Raw genomic sequence first — 20,508 nt, 5'->3', positions numbered from 1 at the left:
TACGCAGATTATCTAAACTGTACAAGATACCCTCATTATTATGCACAGATTATCTAATCTATCCAAGATCTGCTCATTATTATGTACAGATTATCTAAACTGTACAAGATCCTGATGACTATAAAACTATAGTCCAAGTTTCATCACCATTGTTGCATCCAGAATGGTAACAAGAATGGCCAATTAGATGCAAGATCCCCTCATTATTATGCACAAATTATCTAATCTATCCAAGATCCCCTCATTATTATGCACACATTATCTAATCTATCCAAAATCCATCATTATTTTGCACACATTATCTAATCTATCCAAAATCCATCATAATTATGCATACATTATCTAATATATCCAAGATCCTCTCATTATTATGCACACATTATCTAATCTATCCAAGATCCCCTCATTATTATGCACACATTATCTAATCTATTGAAGATCCCCTCATTATTATGCACACATTATCTAATCTATCAGAGATCCCCTCATTATTATGCACACATTATCTAATATATCCAAGATCCCCTCATTATTATGCACACATTATCTAATCTATCCAAGATCCCCTCATTATTATGCACACATCTAATCTATTCAAGATCCCCTCATTATTATGCACACATTATTTAATCTATCCAAGACCCCCTCATTATTATGCACACATCTAATCGATCCAAAATCCATCATTATTATGCACACATTATTTAATCTATCCAAGACCCCCTCATTATTATGCACACATTATCTAATCGATCCAAAATCCATCATTATTATGCACACAATACCTAATCTATTCAAGATCACCTCATTATTATGCACACATTATCTAATCTATCCAAGATGCCCTCATTATTATGCACACATTATCTAATCTATCCAATATCCTGAAGAATATAAACATATATTCCAAGTGCCATCACAGTTTTGGCTTCCATAGTGGTGACAATATAGGCCAATTAGATGCAAAATTACACAAATAATGCATGTGGATTTTGGTAATTAATCAAGCAGTCCAAGATGTTGATGACACATGTATTTCATTTTGAATCAAAATCAGATCAGACACATCACATGAGTGGCAACAATTTCAGCCAATCACATAAAAGATCACATAATACATTTGCAAGGGTCTTACTGAACTTATCAAAGATCTTGAAGATTGAATCAAACATTCAGTGTTTTATCAAAACCAGGTTAGAAATATGGCCTCCAGAATGATAAAATGCTCAGCCAATCCAATAAAAGAGTGATAAAATACTCAGTCAATCCAATACAAGAGTGATAAAATGCTCAGCCAATCCAATACAAGAATAGCCAATTCAATACAAGAGTGATAAAATGCATAGCCAATCCAATACAAGAGTAATAAAATGCATAGCCAATCCAATACAAGAGTGATAAAATGCTCAGCCAATCCAATACAAAAGTGATATAATGCTCAGTCAGTCCAATACAAGAGTGATAAAATGCATAGCAAATCCAATACAAGAGTGTTAAAATGCATAGCCAATCCAATTCAAGAGTGATAAAATGCTCAGTTAATCCAATACAAGAGTGATAAAATGCATAGCCAATCCAATACAAGAGTGATAAAATGCATAGCCAATCCAATACAAGAGTGATAAAATGCTCAGACAATCCAATACAAGAGTGATAAAATACTCAGTCAATCCAATACAAGAGTGATAAAATACTCAGCCAATCATATGCAAAGGCAAATCATTTATGGATCTCCCTCATTATGAAACTTTTGATGACGTAAATATGTTTCCCATAGTTCATGACAATCAGATCAGAAATCTGGCCTCCAGATCAGTAACAAGGTCAGTTGGATTCTATATTGCCTCATTATTATATGTGAATATTACTCTTTATTTAACCCATCCAAAATCATATAAACCCATGTTACATGTTTTAACAAAGTCAGGGCCAAAAATATGACTTCTAGACTGGCACAACTCCAGCCAATCAGATACATGTATGTATGGGTCACAATGATTACTCAATTCATCCAAAATCTTAAAGATATAACCATGATCTCCAAGTCTGAAATATCAGATCAGAAACAAGGTCCTCTGGGATGTAACCAGCTCAGCCAATCAGATGTAAGATTCCTTCATCAGTACATGTGGGTCCAGCTCCTTATCTGATTTGTCTAAGATGTTAATCATATAAGTGTATATTCCATTTTGATCAAAATAAAAAAATAAGAGTGGCTTCCAGTGGTAACAATGCATCACCTGCATGGATCTCACTCATTAGCGAACTCACCTGAAATCTGGATGACATAAACCAATATTCTGAGTTTGATTGAATCTGTATCAGAAATATGGCCAGCTGATTGGTTCCAAGTTCAGCCAATCAGATGCAAACTTGTTTCACTGGCATGCATTCATTTCACTCATCTAAGACTTTGATGATATAAACATGTATACCAAGTTTGATAAAACTCAGACCAGAAAGATACCTTGTTAATATTCATGTTTATTACTCTGCATTAAACCCACCCAACATCTTGACATAAACCCAAATTTCTAGTCTGACTCAAAGTGGATCCCAAATATGGCTTCCAGAATGGTATCAAAACCAGATAATGCAAGATTACCTCATTAATATGCATGGATCTCAGTCATTATTAATCTTGTCAGATATCTTCCACGTTTGATCAAAATTTGGCCTCAGGAGTGCTCATTAACAAATTTGTCTGATACTTTGATCATATAACCCCATAATGCAAGTTTGAATGAAATCAATAAAAACATGGACTCCTGGGTGGTAACAAGTAATTGTTGATGGATGACACATAACACAACAAACACTGGATCATACCATTAGCTAAGATGACCTTATGTCCAGATGAACTAATACAAATACATAACAAATTTCACTTGAAGGGACCAACACTCCACTGGCTGAAAACAATTTCCAGGAATTCAAGATAAGACCACTTTTCATTTTAAATGCTGTCTGATGAAACACAAGTTTGATATTTTTTGCAATAATAAGATTGTAAAAGTATGTGCTGAGGCCAACACAATGGATGTAATATAAACATTTTCAGTCAGAACAAACTCAACATTATTATAAGTCTTTTGTTGTAATCCCATGTGAATATAACCATTCAAGATAAGTAGCAATAACAAGGTTTTCAAGATGGCTGCCATGGTGGCCATAGTGGATGTCAGATCATTAGGACCAGCTACAAGTAAACATCACAAGAAACATCATAACAAAAATATCCTATTCAACATTAAATAAGGACAAGCATGTGCTTTGTAATATTAAGTAAAGTCAGACATGTGCTATTAAACATTAAATATGGTTAGATATGTGCTATCTGACATTAAATAAGGTCAGACATGCCATTTAACATTAAATAAGGTCAGACATGCCAGACATTTAACATTAAATAAGGTCAAACATAACATTTAACATTAAATAAGGTCAGACATGTGCTACTAAACATTTATTAAAGGTTTGATATGTGCTATTTAATATTTAATATGGCTAGATACATGCTATTAAATATTAAATAATGTTGCACATGTGCCATTTAACAATAAATAAGGTCAGATACGTGCAATTTGACAATAAATAAGGTCAGACATGCAATTTAACATTAAATAAGGTCATACATGCCAGCCAGTTAACATTAAATAAGGTCAAACATAACATTTAACATTAAATAAGGTCAGACATGTGCTACTAAACATTAAATAAGGTCAGATAGGTGCCATTTTACATTAAATAAGGTCAAACATGACATTTAACATTAAATAAGGTCAGACATGTGCTACTAAACATTAAATAAGGTCAGATAGGTGCCATTTTACATTAAATAAGGTCAGATAGGTGCCATTTAACATTAAATAAGGTCAGATAGGTGCCATTTAACATTAAATAAGGTCGGATATGTGCTATTTGACATTAAATAAGGTAAGATATGTGCTATTAAACATTAAATAAAGTTGGACCTGTGCCATTTAACAATAAACAAGGTCAGATACATGCAATTTGACAATAAATAAGGTCAGACATGTGCCATTTGACAATAAATAAGGTCAGACATGTGCCATTTAACATTAAATAAGGTCAGACATGCACTATTAAACATTAAATAAGGTCAGACATGTGCTATCTAATATTTAATAGTTTCAGCCATGTGCTATCTAATAATTAATAAGGTCAGGCAAGTGAAATTCATATGCATAGTTCCTTTGTATAAAAAATAAGGAAAACATTAAATACAATCTTTAACTTATTGTCTATCTAGTGCAAACTTAAACACAAAGTCAAACCTCGGATTTTTCTAATAAGGTGCAAACAAGATTTCCTTGTGTTGAATGATACTCTACTGGTCAAAAATAATTTCCAGGAATTAAAAATAAAACCATTTCTTCTTTTCAACTTGCTCTGTGTTGAAATCATCTCCTGAGTGATAAGATTTTCTAATTAGCTAATGTAGCAGCTATCATGGATTTAAGATCAGCATCGTTTTCATTTAGGACAAACCAGACATTAACTACAACCCCATGCTGAAAGGACCATCCATTCAGGTACATTAGTGACTTGGTTTTCATCATGTCTACCATAATGGATGACTGGAGAGATCCATCTTCATTGGTAACCTACCTACTGGTGAAAATCTTATGTCAACAATACCTTATTAATTCAAGCTTTTCAAGATGGATAATATGGTGGCCAAAAGGAACGTCAGATTGACACCATTTTCATTCAGGACCAACTAAATATCATACAAGTCCATTGATGGAAACTTCATATTGATATGACATACAAGAATTAGCAAGAACAAGATTTTCAAAATGATATCAGATTAGCATCATTTTCTTCTTGGGCCAACTAGACTTCAAAAGAGGCCAACTAGACTTCAAATGAGGCCAACTAGACTTCTAAAGAGGCCAACTAGACTTCAAAAGAGGCCAACTAGACTTCAAGAGGTCTTTTTGTGAAAACCCAAGTTGAGAAAAACATCCACTGAACAGTAGCAATAAAACAATTTTAAATTTTGGACTAACTAGACCATATGATGTGCATGTCTGTCGAGTTTCATGGCTTTTCTCCAAGTAGTATTGATAACAAACTTGTGCTAATGGATAGACAGATAGTGGACAACAAGGGATGAATGACAGACAACTATGATAAACAACAGGCTGTCTCATAAGCTATTTTTGTCTAGGACCAGTATAGCTAAAAAAAAAAATCAGTAAAATTGGATAAAGAAAACTACTAATCAGGTACATGCTATTTATCATAAAGAAGTGAAAAAGATGAATGTTTTAAATTTACTTTATTCATGGGGGGTAATAGTCTTTGTCAATCTTTTGCTTCCTTGGGTCCACAGTTTGATACATCAACCTATACGACTCTGAGCAATAGTGACCTTGAGAAAATAACCTGAACATAAGCCCAAACCAAAAAAAACTGAGTTAATTACAAACGTAAGCATACAGCCAAGAAATATAGGTCAAAGTGACATAGTTTTCATTAATGGATGTTGTATTTCTCATTATGCTGTTACATATGACCAGAAAAATCCCACACTGTCCAGGTGAGAATAAATTATCTTAACTCATTAACCCAGTGTACCATGTTTATGCATCATGAGGAATGTACACTATGTCTGATACATCAACATCATTTACAATACACCAAAGTGATGATATTACAAGAAAAGTGAAAGATGTAGTTTTGCAGTGATACCAAATACTGAAGACTTTATACTTGCATTAAAAAAATACAATGAAAAAAACAACTTGTGATACTCAGTACTTTTACCTTGAAAATTGTCAGTTTTATAACCAGAGTTTGCGTCTGGATTTTAGACATTTTTGGCCTTAGATCGAAAGCAGACTTATCCAAACTGCATACAGACAGAGGAACCTTTGCAAAAGGTAGGATAAGTTTCAGATTGGTGTAAAATGGGGCCAGGACATGAAAAGCAAAATAAAAAATAATAAAAATGAAGTCCAATTGGTTTAATTTTCACCCTTTTGCACATATCCAGGAGAAATATCCAATTGAAAATAACATCTTTCATACATCTAAGCATCTGGCTAAACAAAAATTTCTTCGAAACAGATGTGTTTGACTGCAATCAGAAACAACTCCCAAAATACATTTCCTACTCCTAATTTTAGGTGAAAATGAAAAGAATCTCCAGTGGTCAATGCGCTAACATGGATTCATCAAGCTCTACTCATCCAATTTAGTAAACTGTGAAATTATGTGTGTCCACCTTACTTTTTAATTGCCTCTCTGATAGTCTATTGTATAAACTACCCCAAACTTTATATGTGCTCTAAGCAGGTCTGTTTACTGTTTAGACAAACTACATGCGAAGGACATACACTGTGGTAGTCCAAAAATTGATATATCTCTATTTCTCTGTTAATTTTTTTCCCCTAAGATTACTGAAATTCAATTAATTCACAGCAGGTGGGGTAGGGTTTGGGTCTAGTAAAAAATCGTGTTATTTGTGTGACACATGTTATTGCAGTTATGCCATGAATTCCATGACCAACATCACTACTAATATCACTAAAAAAAATTATGTCAAAATCAATGGAAGGGAAAAGCAGATTCATTATACTGTCTCAATCAGAAAACTTGCTCTATACATAAATTAAGTCATGATAAACAAAAAAATAAATTGCCTACCTCTGTACCAGTGTCCCAATTTTCCTTCATCTCGTTTGGTACTTTTTTGAACTTCAGTAAAACTCGTAAATGTCTCCTCCATTCTTCATGACGATGAAGTTCAAATGACCCAGTAATGATCTCCCCTTGCCTGATATTGATGGGCTCATCGAGAAGAAACAAGTTCTGTTTCCAGTGAGTAAGTCTAAAACACCCAAAAATATAAATATGAACATCTAAAAGACCACCAAGTATTCTGCAAGCTGCAGTATGTGTCCTGTGAAACACATAAAAAAAATTAAGGCTGTAATGTTTACGAAAATTTCTAACCATGTACACAGTATAAAAGAACCAAAATAATGGTTTGAGCTCAAGTTCTTTCCCTGATCTGCATGTTAAGCTTACAGCTGACATCTATTTATACACAAGCCACTGGTACTGCACAAACCATGCCTTACTTAATTTGCATTGTTTCATTTGCTGTATACGTTTCTACCTATTATTACCCAAGGATTCAGTTTGTCAAGACATGCCTTTGGTAAATATATCTGACAAATTAGGAAAAAAATCCTTAGGATAATTGTGATATTGTTTTGGACTGCTACATTAAGGTCAATCATGAAACAAAATTGATAATGTAACTGGGCATACTTCCTGGACAAGTGCAGAATTCTATTTAGGATGTGCCATTGACTCTTATTTATTATCTTTGAGGCAAGAAAGTTGCTTCCATGGTACCCATAGGGTAGATACAAATGACCAAGGAATTTAGAACAAAAACTTTTCATTGTTGATTTTAGGCAAACTGAGCTGAGTGTATCCCAAGCTGACTTACTGAATAGAGTGCAATCATTGACCAAGAAGAATAAGCCAACCAGTTTCATTGGCTGGTTTCAATTAGTTTGATCATTGACCAAGAAGAATAAGCCAACCAATTTCATTGACTGGTTTCAATTAGTTTGATCATTGACCAAGAAGAATAAGCAGACCAATTTCATTGACCGGTTTCAATTAGTTTGATCACTGACCAAGAAGAATAAGCCAACCAATTTCATTGGCTGGTTTCAATTAGTTTGATCACTGACCAAGAAGAATAAGCCAACCAATTTCATTGGCTGGTTTCAATTAGTTTGATCAATGACCAAGAAGAATAAGCAGACCAGTTTCATTGGCTGGTTTCAATTAGTTTGATCATTGACCAAGAAGAATAAGCCAACCAGTTTCATTGACTGGTTTCAATTAGTTTGATCATTGACCAAGAAGAATAAGCAGACCAATTTCATTGACTCGTTTCAATTAGTTTGATCATTGACCAAGAAGAACAGCCATCAATTTTAACAACAATTTTGTAAATTGGAGATAGATTTATGCAGAAAATGTGACCTGTATAAATTCCATATTTTTAAATACCTGTATAGCCAGTTTTCATGATGAACTGAGATGAAATTTTGGGGATGGGTATTGAGAGGAATGATGATAATGAAAATTTATTAAAATGGTCATGAGTAGAAAGAGGTGTTTTTAAATCTAAATAAAATTTCCAAATCACTCAACTCTAAAAGAAAAAATATTTCTCAATGTCTGTGAATGTTAAAATGTATCTCAGACTTATGTGTAATATGACAAGACTTCTGCAGTTCTATCTTCAGAAATTGTTTTTCCCCCAAAAAAGAGTAGGTATCCACAACAAAGTATATTAACAACCATTCTATATGATACATCTTTTATGCAGCATGTACACGTTCAAATGCAGCTGAAGAAAAATATACTGGAAGTGTGTGTGTCTGATTTGGACTTTTAACATAGCTTTAACAATTTTTTCAGTCAAACCGCTACAATGTCTGCATGCAGCAGTTTATATTGACGCCTAGCACTGGGGCATCTTGTCGCAGATATGTAGCATGATATACTGGAAGTAAATGATCAGTTGAATTCTGCATGGGACTTTAAATACATTCTTACTGGACAGCATGGATTTATGAATACATACTTTTTTAGAGCATTGGTGTGTGCATATGTGATTTGGATTTTAATGTAGCTTAAAATTTTTTCAGTCATATTGCTATGATGTCTGCAGTGTGACAGTTTCTAGTGACGCCTGGCACTGGGGGCATCATGCCACAGATATGTAGCATCATGTCCCACCCAGTCACATTTTCCTGACACTGGGCCAACCAGTCCAAGCACTAACCTCTTAATGCTGACTGCCAAGTGAGGCAGCTGCTAGTACCATTTTTATCTGTCTTTGGTATGATTCGGCCGGAGTTCAACCTCACAACCTACTGCATCCATGGCGGACGCTCTAGCTACTAGGCCACTGAAGTTATGTATGTATGTATGTATGTATGTATGTATGTATGTATGTAAGTACGTACGTACGTATGTATGTATGTATGCATGCATGTATGGATGGATGCATGAATGTATGTATGTATGTATGTATGTTTGCTTGCATCCATACTGATTGTTATTGCCAGGGGTTGTACTTGCAGAGGATGCCTGGCACAAGTCAAGAGTGGCTTCCTTCAAGATGCAAACTCATATTGTACAGATTGTGAAAGTTGGTAGATTGGTCAAAGGTTTGGCTTCCAACAGATCACAGAATCATAGTTATAGGAGCGCAACAAAGCAACTGGGGATTAAGACGTCTGCTGCTGCATTGTGCAAGCTCAGCAGGTAAGGGAATTCTCTAGCAGATGGATTGCTCCATACAGACAGGGAATCTACCATTGCATTCATTAAATTCTTGTTCCTGGGGGAAACATGTTCTTTTACTTGAACATTGATTTCAGACCTAGTCGACCAAATCTTGAAAGTGTACGAGGTCAGAGATATCCTTGATGACAAGGACCTCTAGAATGAAAAGGAGGGTCACACATGCGATTATATCTTGTTCCTAAATATAACAAGCCTGCTATTCTGTAGCCTGTGAGCCATATGAGTGGGGACATTAAGTCACCACACTCTTGCGAGTCCTCACTGATTGCAATTCCACAATAGACAGCATTAGAACCTGTTCTTACTTTCCATTGCACACACAAGAACAAAACAGAGTTGACTGAATGTGCTTTGGTTGATGAGCAAGTGATAAGTGCTGCATTGTAGCTGGAAGAATTCTGGGCAAAGGCTTAGGAATGTGATACCAAGTCCCCAGGAAACCATCTGTGAGATAGTAGCAGTTCTCCTTAGGTAATATGATTAGGTAAAACCATTTGTAAACTTTAGACAAATGAAAACATGGTTATTACAGATACTGTATATACAGTGTGACCCCGCAAAAGCACACTCCGTCATAACACTAAGGTAGGAAAAAAACGTAAAAAGAGTTATTTTGGGGAAGAGATTGCGTATGAATAATACAAGATGATCATGGCATGGCTCCTGAAATTTTATATGTATTTTTCTCATACACGAGAAAAGTTCTTCCTTATTAAAAATATAAAAAATAAGGTGTTAAAATTTTTATTCAGGGATCGAACAGGGCTTTGCCAATGTCTCAAAATATGGTTTTTTCCTCATTGGCTGGAAAATATACCATCTGGCATTTTTTTATTATTACTGGCAACATTGTTTGATTGTTTGATGTTTATACTTGTTTATACAACCATTGATTTGGAGTGGTGAAATTCAGAGGCCCCATGAAAGGAAGCCGCAAACCAGATATAAAATGCACTGAAATTTATCTATTGTTACATAAAGAAATTCTTAGTCCATATTGACAAACCATTTTAAAAGTGCATTGTTATATCATAATCCGCTTATCATGACATCTAGCATGAGTACTGTATGTTGTGAGATATCCTTTTTTGTTATTGACATTCCTGGTATTGGAGATCATAATCTATCTTTTGTTGGATTTTTAGCCACTCAAAAGTAATTAATATATTTACATAGACTGACATCTGTATGTGGATGGTAAGTAAAATTCCTCTTCTTGTCACTCAAAATTAAATCCTTCAGAACACTCACATTTGCTGTAGTAATCCCTGTAATCAGACCAGAACACACCTGCATATCTATTATTCTTTTACCCTTTATTAACTTTCTGACGCATGCGTATAATGCAGCATTACTCCACTACCACAAATACAAAAAAAAAGAATCTTACTTCTTTGTCTATTCAATGCACACTAAAGAACAGTGTCTAAAATCGACGAAACAACTGCCAATACCTTTTCTTAAAATGTACTCAGATAAAATAGTTTGTCTTTGAAGCATCGACTGTTACGAAAATGTACTAAGCAAATGAAAAAAAAAATACTGGTCTCAATCATGCAGTACAATTATTTGATATTGCTGCGACAATATGAAATGGGCATTTGTTTGGTTCTCCAAAGCTGGCCTTTAGCAGTGACTTCAATAAAGCATGCACCCTTCATCAAAGAAACCCAACTACAATCTTCAATAAAAACAAAAAAACATTTCTTCAAAGAAAGTCAGTACCAAACTTAATTAAAAGCAATGGAATCTGATGGATTGTTTCATTTTTCAATGTGACTGGAACACATTTACTGTGCTGTGAAAGTTTTCTTCAGGAAAAAAAGTTTATGCTTATGAATGCTACACATGGCAGATTAAAACACAAACTATCTTTTAAAGACTTTGGATATAATTAAAAGTAAATGTGCTTCATTATTTGCTACATGACTGCTATTTTTTTTCAATGAATTCAGACCTATATGACCTGTGACAAAATTATTGACTATTTTAAATCTGTGTGTGCATATTTTCGATGGAATTACTTGTGGAGTCAATGTATGTGATAAGATTCACAGGTGAGTACACGGTGTTGATACTCTATTCATGCTATACATTAGACAGTTATATATAAACAGAATACACGTATAAATACCAATGCTTGGTTCCCTGAATAAAGTAAAATATTATGTATGCCTTCTCTGTTTTCATTACAGAAATATTCTCATTTAAAATACATTGATTTAAGATGGTACATGCATCATTTTCTTCAGCTAACTTACCTGGTTGCTTATAACAAGGTTTGATCTATAGCATGGTCGGGTTCTATGACACCCAACTACCATGTTACAGCGGGGTCACACTGAACATACTTATAAGTTGAGTCCAAATGCAAATAACACAGGCCCTGTTCTGTTCTGCCATTGATTTGTGCATGGTAGATCAGGGTCTATGATTTTTGTTTTACTGATTACTCCTAACAAACTGCATAGATCCATAACTGGTGGCACTTTATGAGACTGCAGATCTGGGTTTGTACTGCTTGCAGTGGGACTCGCCACAAAAAGAGTATGCAGTGTCTGACTACCTCAACATAAATATAAGGTTTGATTCAGACATGCCACACACAAATTCATTGATTTGTGAAATATATGTCTGCTGAGAAAAAGATTTAAACTGCATGCTATGTCCTGAATGTTACATAGCAATAACCATAAATGGCAGATATGGAACATGAAGCCTTGCATGGTCTGATGCCAAATAAAAAGACAAATCACTCATCTGACACCATTTTTGCTTGGAATATTCCAAAAGAGATGAAAAATTAATCAATAATCTTGCCATTTGTTGTGAATGTAGCACTGGGGTAAAGTTCACGAGTGGGATGATGAACTTTACTGTCCCGTGGGTGAGACAACAAACATCACTGCCAACATTCACCAGAATCATCCCATCCTATCCAACATAGCAGTCCAAGGTGAGATGATGCAAATCAAACTGTAGTCTATCTCATGTAGCTTGGACTCAGCCTCAGGTAAGGATGTTTCTCAATCACTGTTTACATAAAGAAATTCAAAAGAAATTATAGTTGTATGAAACTTCGCCTACTTGTTCATTCTTTAATCATTTTTTTGCATATTTCATAGGTTTTCAAATATATTACAATATGTAATTCAATGCAATCCTGAACACAATATACTGCAATATGTAATTCAATTCAGTCTTGAACATAATATAGTGCAATATTTAATGCAGTGCAGTCCTGAACACAATATACTGCAATATGTAATTCAATTCAGTCTTGAACATAATAATATGCAATATTTAATGCAATGTAGTCCTGAACACAATATACTGCAATATGTAATGCAATATAGTCTTGAACATAATATACTGCAACATGTAATGCAATGCAGTCTTGAACATAAGACATTGCAATATTTAATGCAATGCATTCCTAAACACAATATACTGCAATGTATAATTCAATGCAGTCCTGAACATAATATACTGCAATATGTAATGCAATGCAGTCTTGAACATAATATACTGCAATATTTAATGCAATGCAGTCCTAAACACAATATACTGCAATATGTAATGCAATGCAGTCCTGAACATAATATACTGCAACATGTAATGCGATGCAGTCCTGAACACAATATACAGTAATATGTAATGCACTGCAGTCCTGAACATAATATACTGCAATATGTAATGCAATGCAGTCTTGAACATAATATACTGCAATATTTAATGCAATGCAGTCCTAAACACAATATACTGCAATATGTAATGCAATGCAGTCTTGAACATCATCATCATCATCATCAGTCTCATGACCTAGTGTGGTCGTTGAGGCACTGTGCTGCTGAACATCTGACCAGTTCCCTCCACTTGTCTCGATCATGTGCCAATGCCTGTGTCTCCGCAAAACTTTTCCTGGTCCATTCTGCGATGTTGTCAGTCCACTTTTTTCTCTGTCTACCTCTCCTTCTGCCACCCTGGATGCTGCCCTGCAGGACTGTTGTGGATAGACTGTTGGATCTAGTGACATGGCCATACCATTTCAGCTTTCTCTTTTTGACGGTGGTGAGGAGGTCCTCATATTGGCCTACTTTGCGCCTGATGGTGTTATGCACTTCTTCATTTGTGATGTGGTCTATGTAAGAGATGCCAAGGATGGTTCTGTAGCATCTCATTTCATGTGACTGGATTCTTCGTTGTAATTCTGCTGTCAGGGTCCATGCCTCATATGATTACAAAAAGACTGAGATGACTAGAGCTCGCAATAGTCTGATTTTAGTTTTCAGACAGATATTCTTGATAGTCTTGAACACAAAATACTGCAACATGTAATTCAATGCAGTCTTGAACACAAAATTCTGCAATATGTAATTCAATGCAGTCCTGAACACAATATACTGCAATGTGTAATTCAATGCAGTCTTGAACACAAAATACTGCAACATGTAATTCAATGCAGTCTTGAACACAAAATTCTGCAATATGTAATTCAATGCAGTCCTGAACACAATATACTGCAATGTGTAATTCAATGCAGTCTTGAACACAAAATACTGCAATATGTAATTCAATGCAGTCTTGAACATAAAATACTGCAATATGTAATTCAATGCAATCCTGAACACAAAATACTGCAATATGTAATTCAATGCAATCCTGAACACAATATACTGCAATATGTAAAGCAATGCAGTCTTGAACATAATATACTGCAATATGTAATTCAATGCAATCCTGAACACAATATACTGCAATGTGTAATTCAATGCAGTCTTGAACACAAAATACTGCAATATGTAATTCAATGCAGTCTTGAACACAAAATACTGCAATATGTAATTCAATGCAATCCTGAACACAATATACTGCAATATGTAATTCAATGCAGTCTTGAACACAAAATACTGCAATATGTAATTGAATGCAATCCTGAACACAATATACTGCAATATGTAATTCAATGCAATCCTGAAAACAATATACTGCAATATGTAATTCAATGCAGTCCTGAACACAAAATACTGCAACATGTAATTCAATGCAGTCTTGAACACAAAATACTGCAATATGTAATTCAATGCAATCCTGAACACAATATACTGCAATATGTAATTCAATGCAGTCTTGAACACAAAATACTGCAATATGTAATTGAATGCTATCCTGAACACAATATACTGCAATATGTAATTCAATGCAGTCTTGAACACAACATACTGCAATATGTAATTCAATGCAATCCTGAAAACAATATACTGCAATATGTAATTCAATGCAGTCTTGAACACAAAATACTGCAACATGTAATTCAATGCAGTCTTGAACACAAAATACTGCAATATGTAATTCAATGCAATCCTGAACACAATATACTGCAATATGTAATTAATGCAGTCTTGAACACAAAATACTGCAATATGTAATTCAATGCAATCCTGAACACAAAATACTGCAATATGTAATTCAATGCAATCCTGAACACAATATACTGCAATATGTAATTCAATGCAGTCTTGAACACAAAATACTGCAATATGTAATTCAATGCAATCCTGAACACAATATACTGCACTATGTAATGCAATGCAGTCTTGAACATAATATACTGCAATATGTAATTCAATGCAATCCTGAACACAATATACTGCAATGTGTAATTCAATGCAGTCTTGAACACAAAATACTGCAATATGTAATTCAATGCAGTCTTGAACACAAAATACTGCAACATGTAATTCAATGCAATCCTGAACACAATATACTGCAATATGTAATTCAATGCAGTCTTGAACACAAAATACTGCAATATGTAATGCAATGCAATGCAATCCTGAACACAATATACTGCAATATGTAATTCAATGCAATCCTGAACACAATATACTGCAATATGTAATTCAATGCAGTCTTGAACACAACATACTGCAATATGTAATTCAATGCAGTCTTGAACACAAAATACTGCAATATGTAATGCAATGCAGTCTTGAACATAATATACTACAATATTTAAAGCAATGCAGTCCTGAAAACAGTATTGTTGTTGTTGTTGTTGTTGTAGGGTTTAACGCCATTTTTCAGCACATGATAGGCTATACATGGCGGCCAGTATTAATGGTGGAGGAAGAACCTGGGAAATCCCCCAGAAAGAACCACAGACCCACTGAACACAATATACTGCAATATGTAGTTCAGTGCAGTCCTGAACATAATATACTGCAATATGCAAAGCAATGCAGTCCTAAATATAATATTCTGCAATATTAACACAATGCAGTCCTCAACACAATATACGATAATATGTAATACAATGCAGTCCAGAACACAATATACTGCAATATGTAATTCAATGCAGTCCTAAACACAATATACATTAATATGTAATTCAATGCAGTCCTGAACACAATATACTGCAATATGTAATTCAATGCAGTCCTGAACACAATATACTGCAATATGTAATTCAATACAATCCTGAACACAATATACTACAATATGTAATTCAATGCAATCCTGAACACAATATACTGTAATATGTAATAAAATGCAGTCCTTAACATGATATACTGTGATATGTAAATGTAATGCAATATAAAAATTCTGGAGATAATTAATTTTAATCATATAAAACTTAAGTTTATATTAAAGTGGAAATATGTATAATACAGGATACAAATTACATCCTTTAATTAACAGACAGATAGACAGACACGTAGGTAGGTAGGTAGGTAGATAGATATATAGACAGGCAGACAGATAGACAGATCTAGCATGAGACCATCATGAAAAAGCTGAGCTATACTACCAAAAGAACTACTAGTTTAACTATGATAGCAAGAAAGATAGCTAGATAAGATCATGCATAAAAATCATTTCTTTCATACAAGTATTTTAAACATAATTAACAGTGATTTATCTTTTTGGAAAAACAGAAGAATTATAACAAATTCAAATGCAATTGTCTTTAATTATATTTACAGTTATGCATAAATGAACTTAATTGTTTAAAAAATATTCATGAAGCGGCAATCTTCACTCACAGTATGTTTGTTTAACAAATGCCATCTTTAAAAATTAATATGATGCTTTTTTTGTCTCAAAGATATCAGAGTTTTTGGGGTTTTTTGGTGGGGGGGTTCTGAGAGATTATTATGTAATTAATTATAAAATGATTTTTAATGACACCAGCAATGTAAGATCCAATGGTCATCTAGAAATCTGCCTGAAAAGATCCAGTTCTTAACAAAATATGACCATCTAATTCAAATGATAAGTAGTTGCAGTTGATAAGCAACTATTTGGTGAAAACATCATTTGAAATTTTCAAACACAGATAAATCTTCATCTTCAAGAAAAAACGTAATTCACTTTTTTAAATAACTGACCAACTCTTATCATGAAAGTGGAGACCAAAGTGAAAGTAGAGTGACAAGGAAGTTATTATATATTCTATTAATGTAGTATTTACATTTGCTGTGGAGTTCAAAGTGAAAGTAGGGTGACTAGGAAGTTATTATATATGCTATTAAAGTAGTCTTTACATTTGCTGTGGAGTTCAAAGTGAAAGTAGGGTGACAAGGAAGTTATTATATATTCTGTTAATGTAGTCTTTACATTTGCTGTGGAGTTCAAAGTGAAAGTAGGGTGACAAGGAAGTTATTATATATTATATTAATGTAGTATTTACATTTGCTGTGGAGTTCAAAGTGAAAGTAGGGTGACAAGGAAGTTATTATATATTATATTAATGTAGTCTTTACATTTGCTGTGGAGTTCAAAGTGAAAGTTGAGTGACAAGGAAGTTATTATATATTCTGTTAATGTAGTCTTTACATTTGCTGTGGAGTTCAAAGTGAAAGTAGGGTGACAAGGAAGTTATTATATATTATATTAATGTAGTATTTACATTTGCTGTGGAGTTCAAAGTGAAAGTAGGGTGACAAGGAAGTTATTATATATTATAATAATTAGTATTTTCATTTACTGTGGTATTCAAAGTCAACGTAGGGTGGCAAGGAAGCTATTATATACTCTCTCTTGGTAGTCTCTCGGGCCAAGGAAGACAAGTTGTGCGATCTCATTGATCTTGGATGCACATGTGGCTCCAGAGTCCAAATTCCAATGCACACAGGCAGTTGCAGATGGAGCATGGGACACCAATGGTTGCGGGTGGCTGAGACACAGCTCTGTGACATCTGAGAGAATCTCTCCAGTCATGTCGTGATATAATATCTACATTGACTGTGGAGTTTATTGATGTGTATTATTCATAACTCTCATAACTGCATAGCAGAACAATGTACTGTATAAACTTACATAAAAATCATGGCCAACTGTAAGCAAGACCATGGTCTACCGTAACATAATGCACCAGCACAAGAGGTCCATACTGTCTGTGCTACTGATTAGTCTTAACATACTGCACAGACTCACATGTGCTAGTGAATTGTATGATGGCAGACCTGGGTCTATACAGTTTGCTGCAGAATCTGTCCTTTATACATGTCAATACAGTGCTTTTGTTGTTGTTGTAGGGTTTAACACCATTTTTTAGCACACGTTAGGCTATACACGTGGGCTAGTATTATTGGTGGAGAAACAACCCAGGAAAACCCCTGAAAGAACCACCGACCCATGAGAAGCTAACAGTGCTTTTGTGTAATACGGTTAATGAAGAAGCTGCCATAACTGTGGGTATTTTTTTAAAAACAGAACACTGATCAATTTTGCTCCAAAAAGTGCAGCCAATGGTACTTCATGCTGAGTAGGCATTTAGTCAACGAATTCTCAAGTCACTTACAGCATTAGAAAAAATAAAAAAAATATTTAGAGAAGTAAAGGAGAGTGTTACCAGTTTTCAATTTTAGTTTTTATTCCTGACTTTTGCACAAAACATCACAGCCCATAAATCTGTTATGCTTATGTGACTGAAATGAACTTTCTTTATTCTAGATGGATGGATGGATGGATGGATGGATAATACTTTGCATTAGTATTGATACTTACTCATGCCAGGGGCCTGTATTCAGTATCACAGCTTCATTATTGTGACCCAATGGATCAAATGTCACTTGGAACCAGGAAGCGAAACCATGCATGACCTGGTCTTTCTGAATTTGAAAGGAGAAATGATGCATATAGTGTTCCAGTTCAGCCACTCTGACAGTCTTCATGTCAATGGAAAGAACACTGACAGGTAAACTCAAGCAGTCCTCAGGCTTCATTTCATGGTTATGTACTGGCTTATGAAGAAACTCCTGTCGCGCTACAGGCCTGGAAGACAAGAAAATTCATCCAATAATTTATTTTCATTTTTGGGTGCCCACAAACAGTTCTAATGTGTTTGATGAAATCTGTCAAATAGATCTTTGAAAAAATGCCCTGAACTTATTTAATCTGAAAGAGTTATGTCCCTGGAAGTGTTTGTGGATATATATATATATATATATATATATATATATATATATATATATATATATATATATATATATATACTGGTACCACAAAGACATGCAATTGTTTATGGGTTTTTTTCTTGCCATGCCATAAACATTTGCTTATAAGCTGAGGCCAACTGCAAACAACACAGACCCAGATCTGCCATTGAATTATGCAATTACAGTTCTGGTTCTGTGCAATTTGAAGTTAGACCTGTAAGCCAGTGAACACGGTACATTATGGACCTCCACCCACACACCTCAACAAACACTAGAAACCAGGACATTAAATAGTTTCAAAGCTCCCAAAGAATTTGTTCCAAGTCATCCAAAGACAACTAGCACAAATGAACTTACAATCTGATAATCCAAAGCAATATGTGTACCATGTTTCGAAGAGACATCTTGAACTGGTCTGGATAATTAGGGTAGCTATTGTGCAGAAATCAAGGTGGGACAGGAGTGTAGCTGGAAGGATGGATAGGGCTGATTTAATAACTTCCAGATTTTACAGAAAGCAAGAAACAACTGCATTATTAGACAGAAGTTTCAAAACATGACACCTGGCCTTATTCTTAAATAATTTTACAGTCTTTTCAAGCTTTATCAATAAATCACAAAAAACAGGTATGATGCATAAGTACATATATGTTATAATTTGGGGTACAGATAGAGAAAAAAAATAAAACTATAGAAAATTTCTAAATTTCTATAATCTTTACAGTTACAGAATGCCAAATTTATAAACTTTTGATTTTGAACTTCTTTCAAGCTGAAGAATTGTGAGAATATAAAACATGGATGATAATTTGATAACATCTTTGAGTAAATGAGCTGCTTTATAAACATGGACATCAATAACATATGCATACTCACTTTAATGGTGAAAAATCAAAACCATACTGGCTATCCCAGAATTCCATTTTCTGACTATACTGAGCATGTGCAGAGCAGGGAACCAGAAAGAGATTGGCAGAGGAAGGCCACAACATTCCTTTATCTTTCAGTAACTTGTCACGTGTCAATATCACAGATTCTATCATCATTTCAAACTAAAACAGAAATTAATATACTCTATAAATTTTTTTTATAGAAATGCAGTCATGTCTTGCTAAATGGCATAATAAAGGGCTCAAACATATCTCTTTCTCTCATATCAGGGCATATCTTTTTTCAATCATGTGGTGTAAGAATAAAAAATGTGTAATGGAACACCTTTGTCCATGTCACAGTCAATCATTTTCAAACTTATCTATTACACTAATAGAGAGTTCACTAGGGTTTCACAAGCACCAGTACTATGTATCAGTAAGGAAGTTGTTGCTGTTGTTGTTGCAGTTGATGTTGCAGTTGATGTTGTAGTATGGTTTAATGCCATTTTCAGCACAAAATAGGCTATACATGGCACCCAGTATAAATGGTGGAGGAATAACCTGGGAAAACCCAATAAAGAATCACCGACCCACATACCAGTGTGACAGAATCTCTGAATACACACATATGAAAGCAAATTTAAACAACATATTGTACTAATACACTCTACTTTAGTGTCATTTAGTCTGATGCACATGAATTTTAGTATTGACGATCATGTAGAGATTCTGGAGACGTCCTCAATGTCAGGTTCTTTATTGTTTTGAACAGTACTTTCTCCAGAATGATAATTAGTTTTTTTTATATATATATATAT

General features: G+C 34.3%; 1 protein-coding gene across 2 annotated transcripts in view; it reads right to left on the bottom strand.

The window, feature by feature from the left end:
- The window catches only part of LOC149790737 (protein arginine N-methyltransferase 2-like), an 82,799-nt gene that overhangs the window by 26,051 nt on the left and 36,240 nt on the right, over positions 1 to 20,508 (bottom strand). The window contains exons 6-9 of one of the 2 annotated variants that reach the window (XR_016423890.1): positions 19,695 to 19,870; positions 18,388 to 18,654; positions 12,196 to 12,408; positions 6,678 to 6,862 (exon numbers count right to left, since the gene is read on the bottom strand). Coding sequence is in view for 1 of the 2 variants with exons in the window: in XM_089972790.1 (XP_089828916.1) it covers positions 6,679 to 6,862; positions 18,388 to 18,654; positions 19,695 to 19,870 (627 nt within the window). In the remaining variant the exon portion in view is untranslated. Of the gene's footprint in view, positions 1 to 6,677; positions 6,863 to 12,195; positions 12,409 to 18,387; positions 18,655 to 19,694; positions 19,871 to 20,508 lie in introns of those variants that run through there. The other variant, XM_089972790.1, reaches the window with a different exon arrangement.

The sequence above is a fragment of the Sinohyriopsis cumingii genome, chromosome 10 (genome assembly GCF_028554795.1).
Source record: "Sinohyriopsis cumingii isolate HCF-2022 chromosome 10, ASM2855479v2, whole genome shotgun sequence".
Classification (NCBI taxonomy): Eukaryota; Metazoa; Mollusca; class Bivalvia; order Unionida; family Unionidae; genus Sinohyriopsis; species Sinohyriopsis cumingii.
The sequence above is the reverse complement of the archived record's forward strand: the minus strand, read 5'-3'. Positions and strand labels throughout refer to the sequence as shown.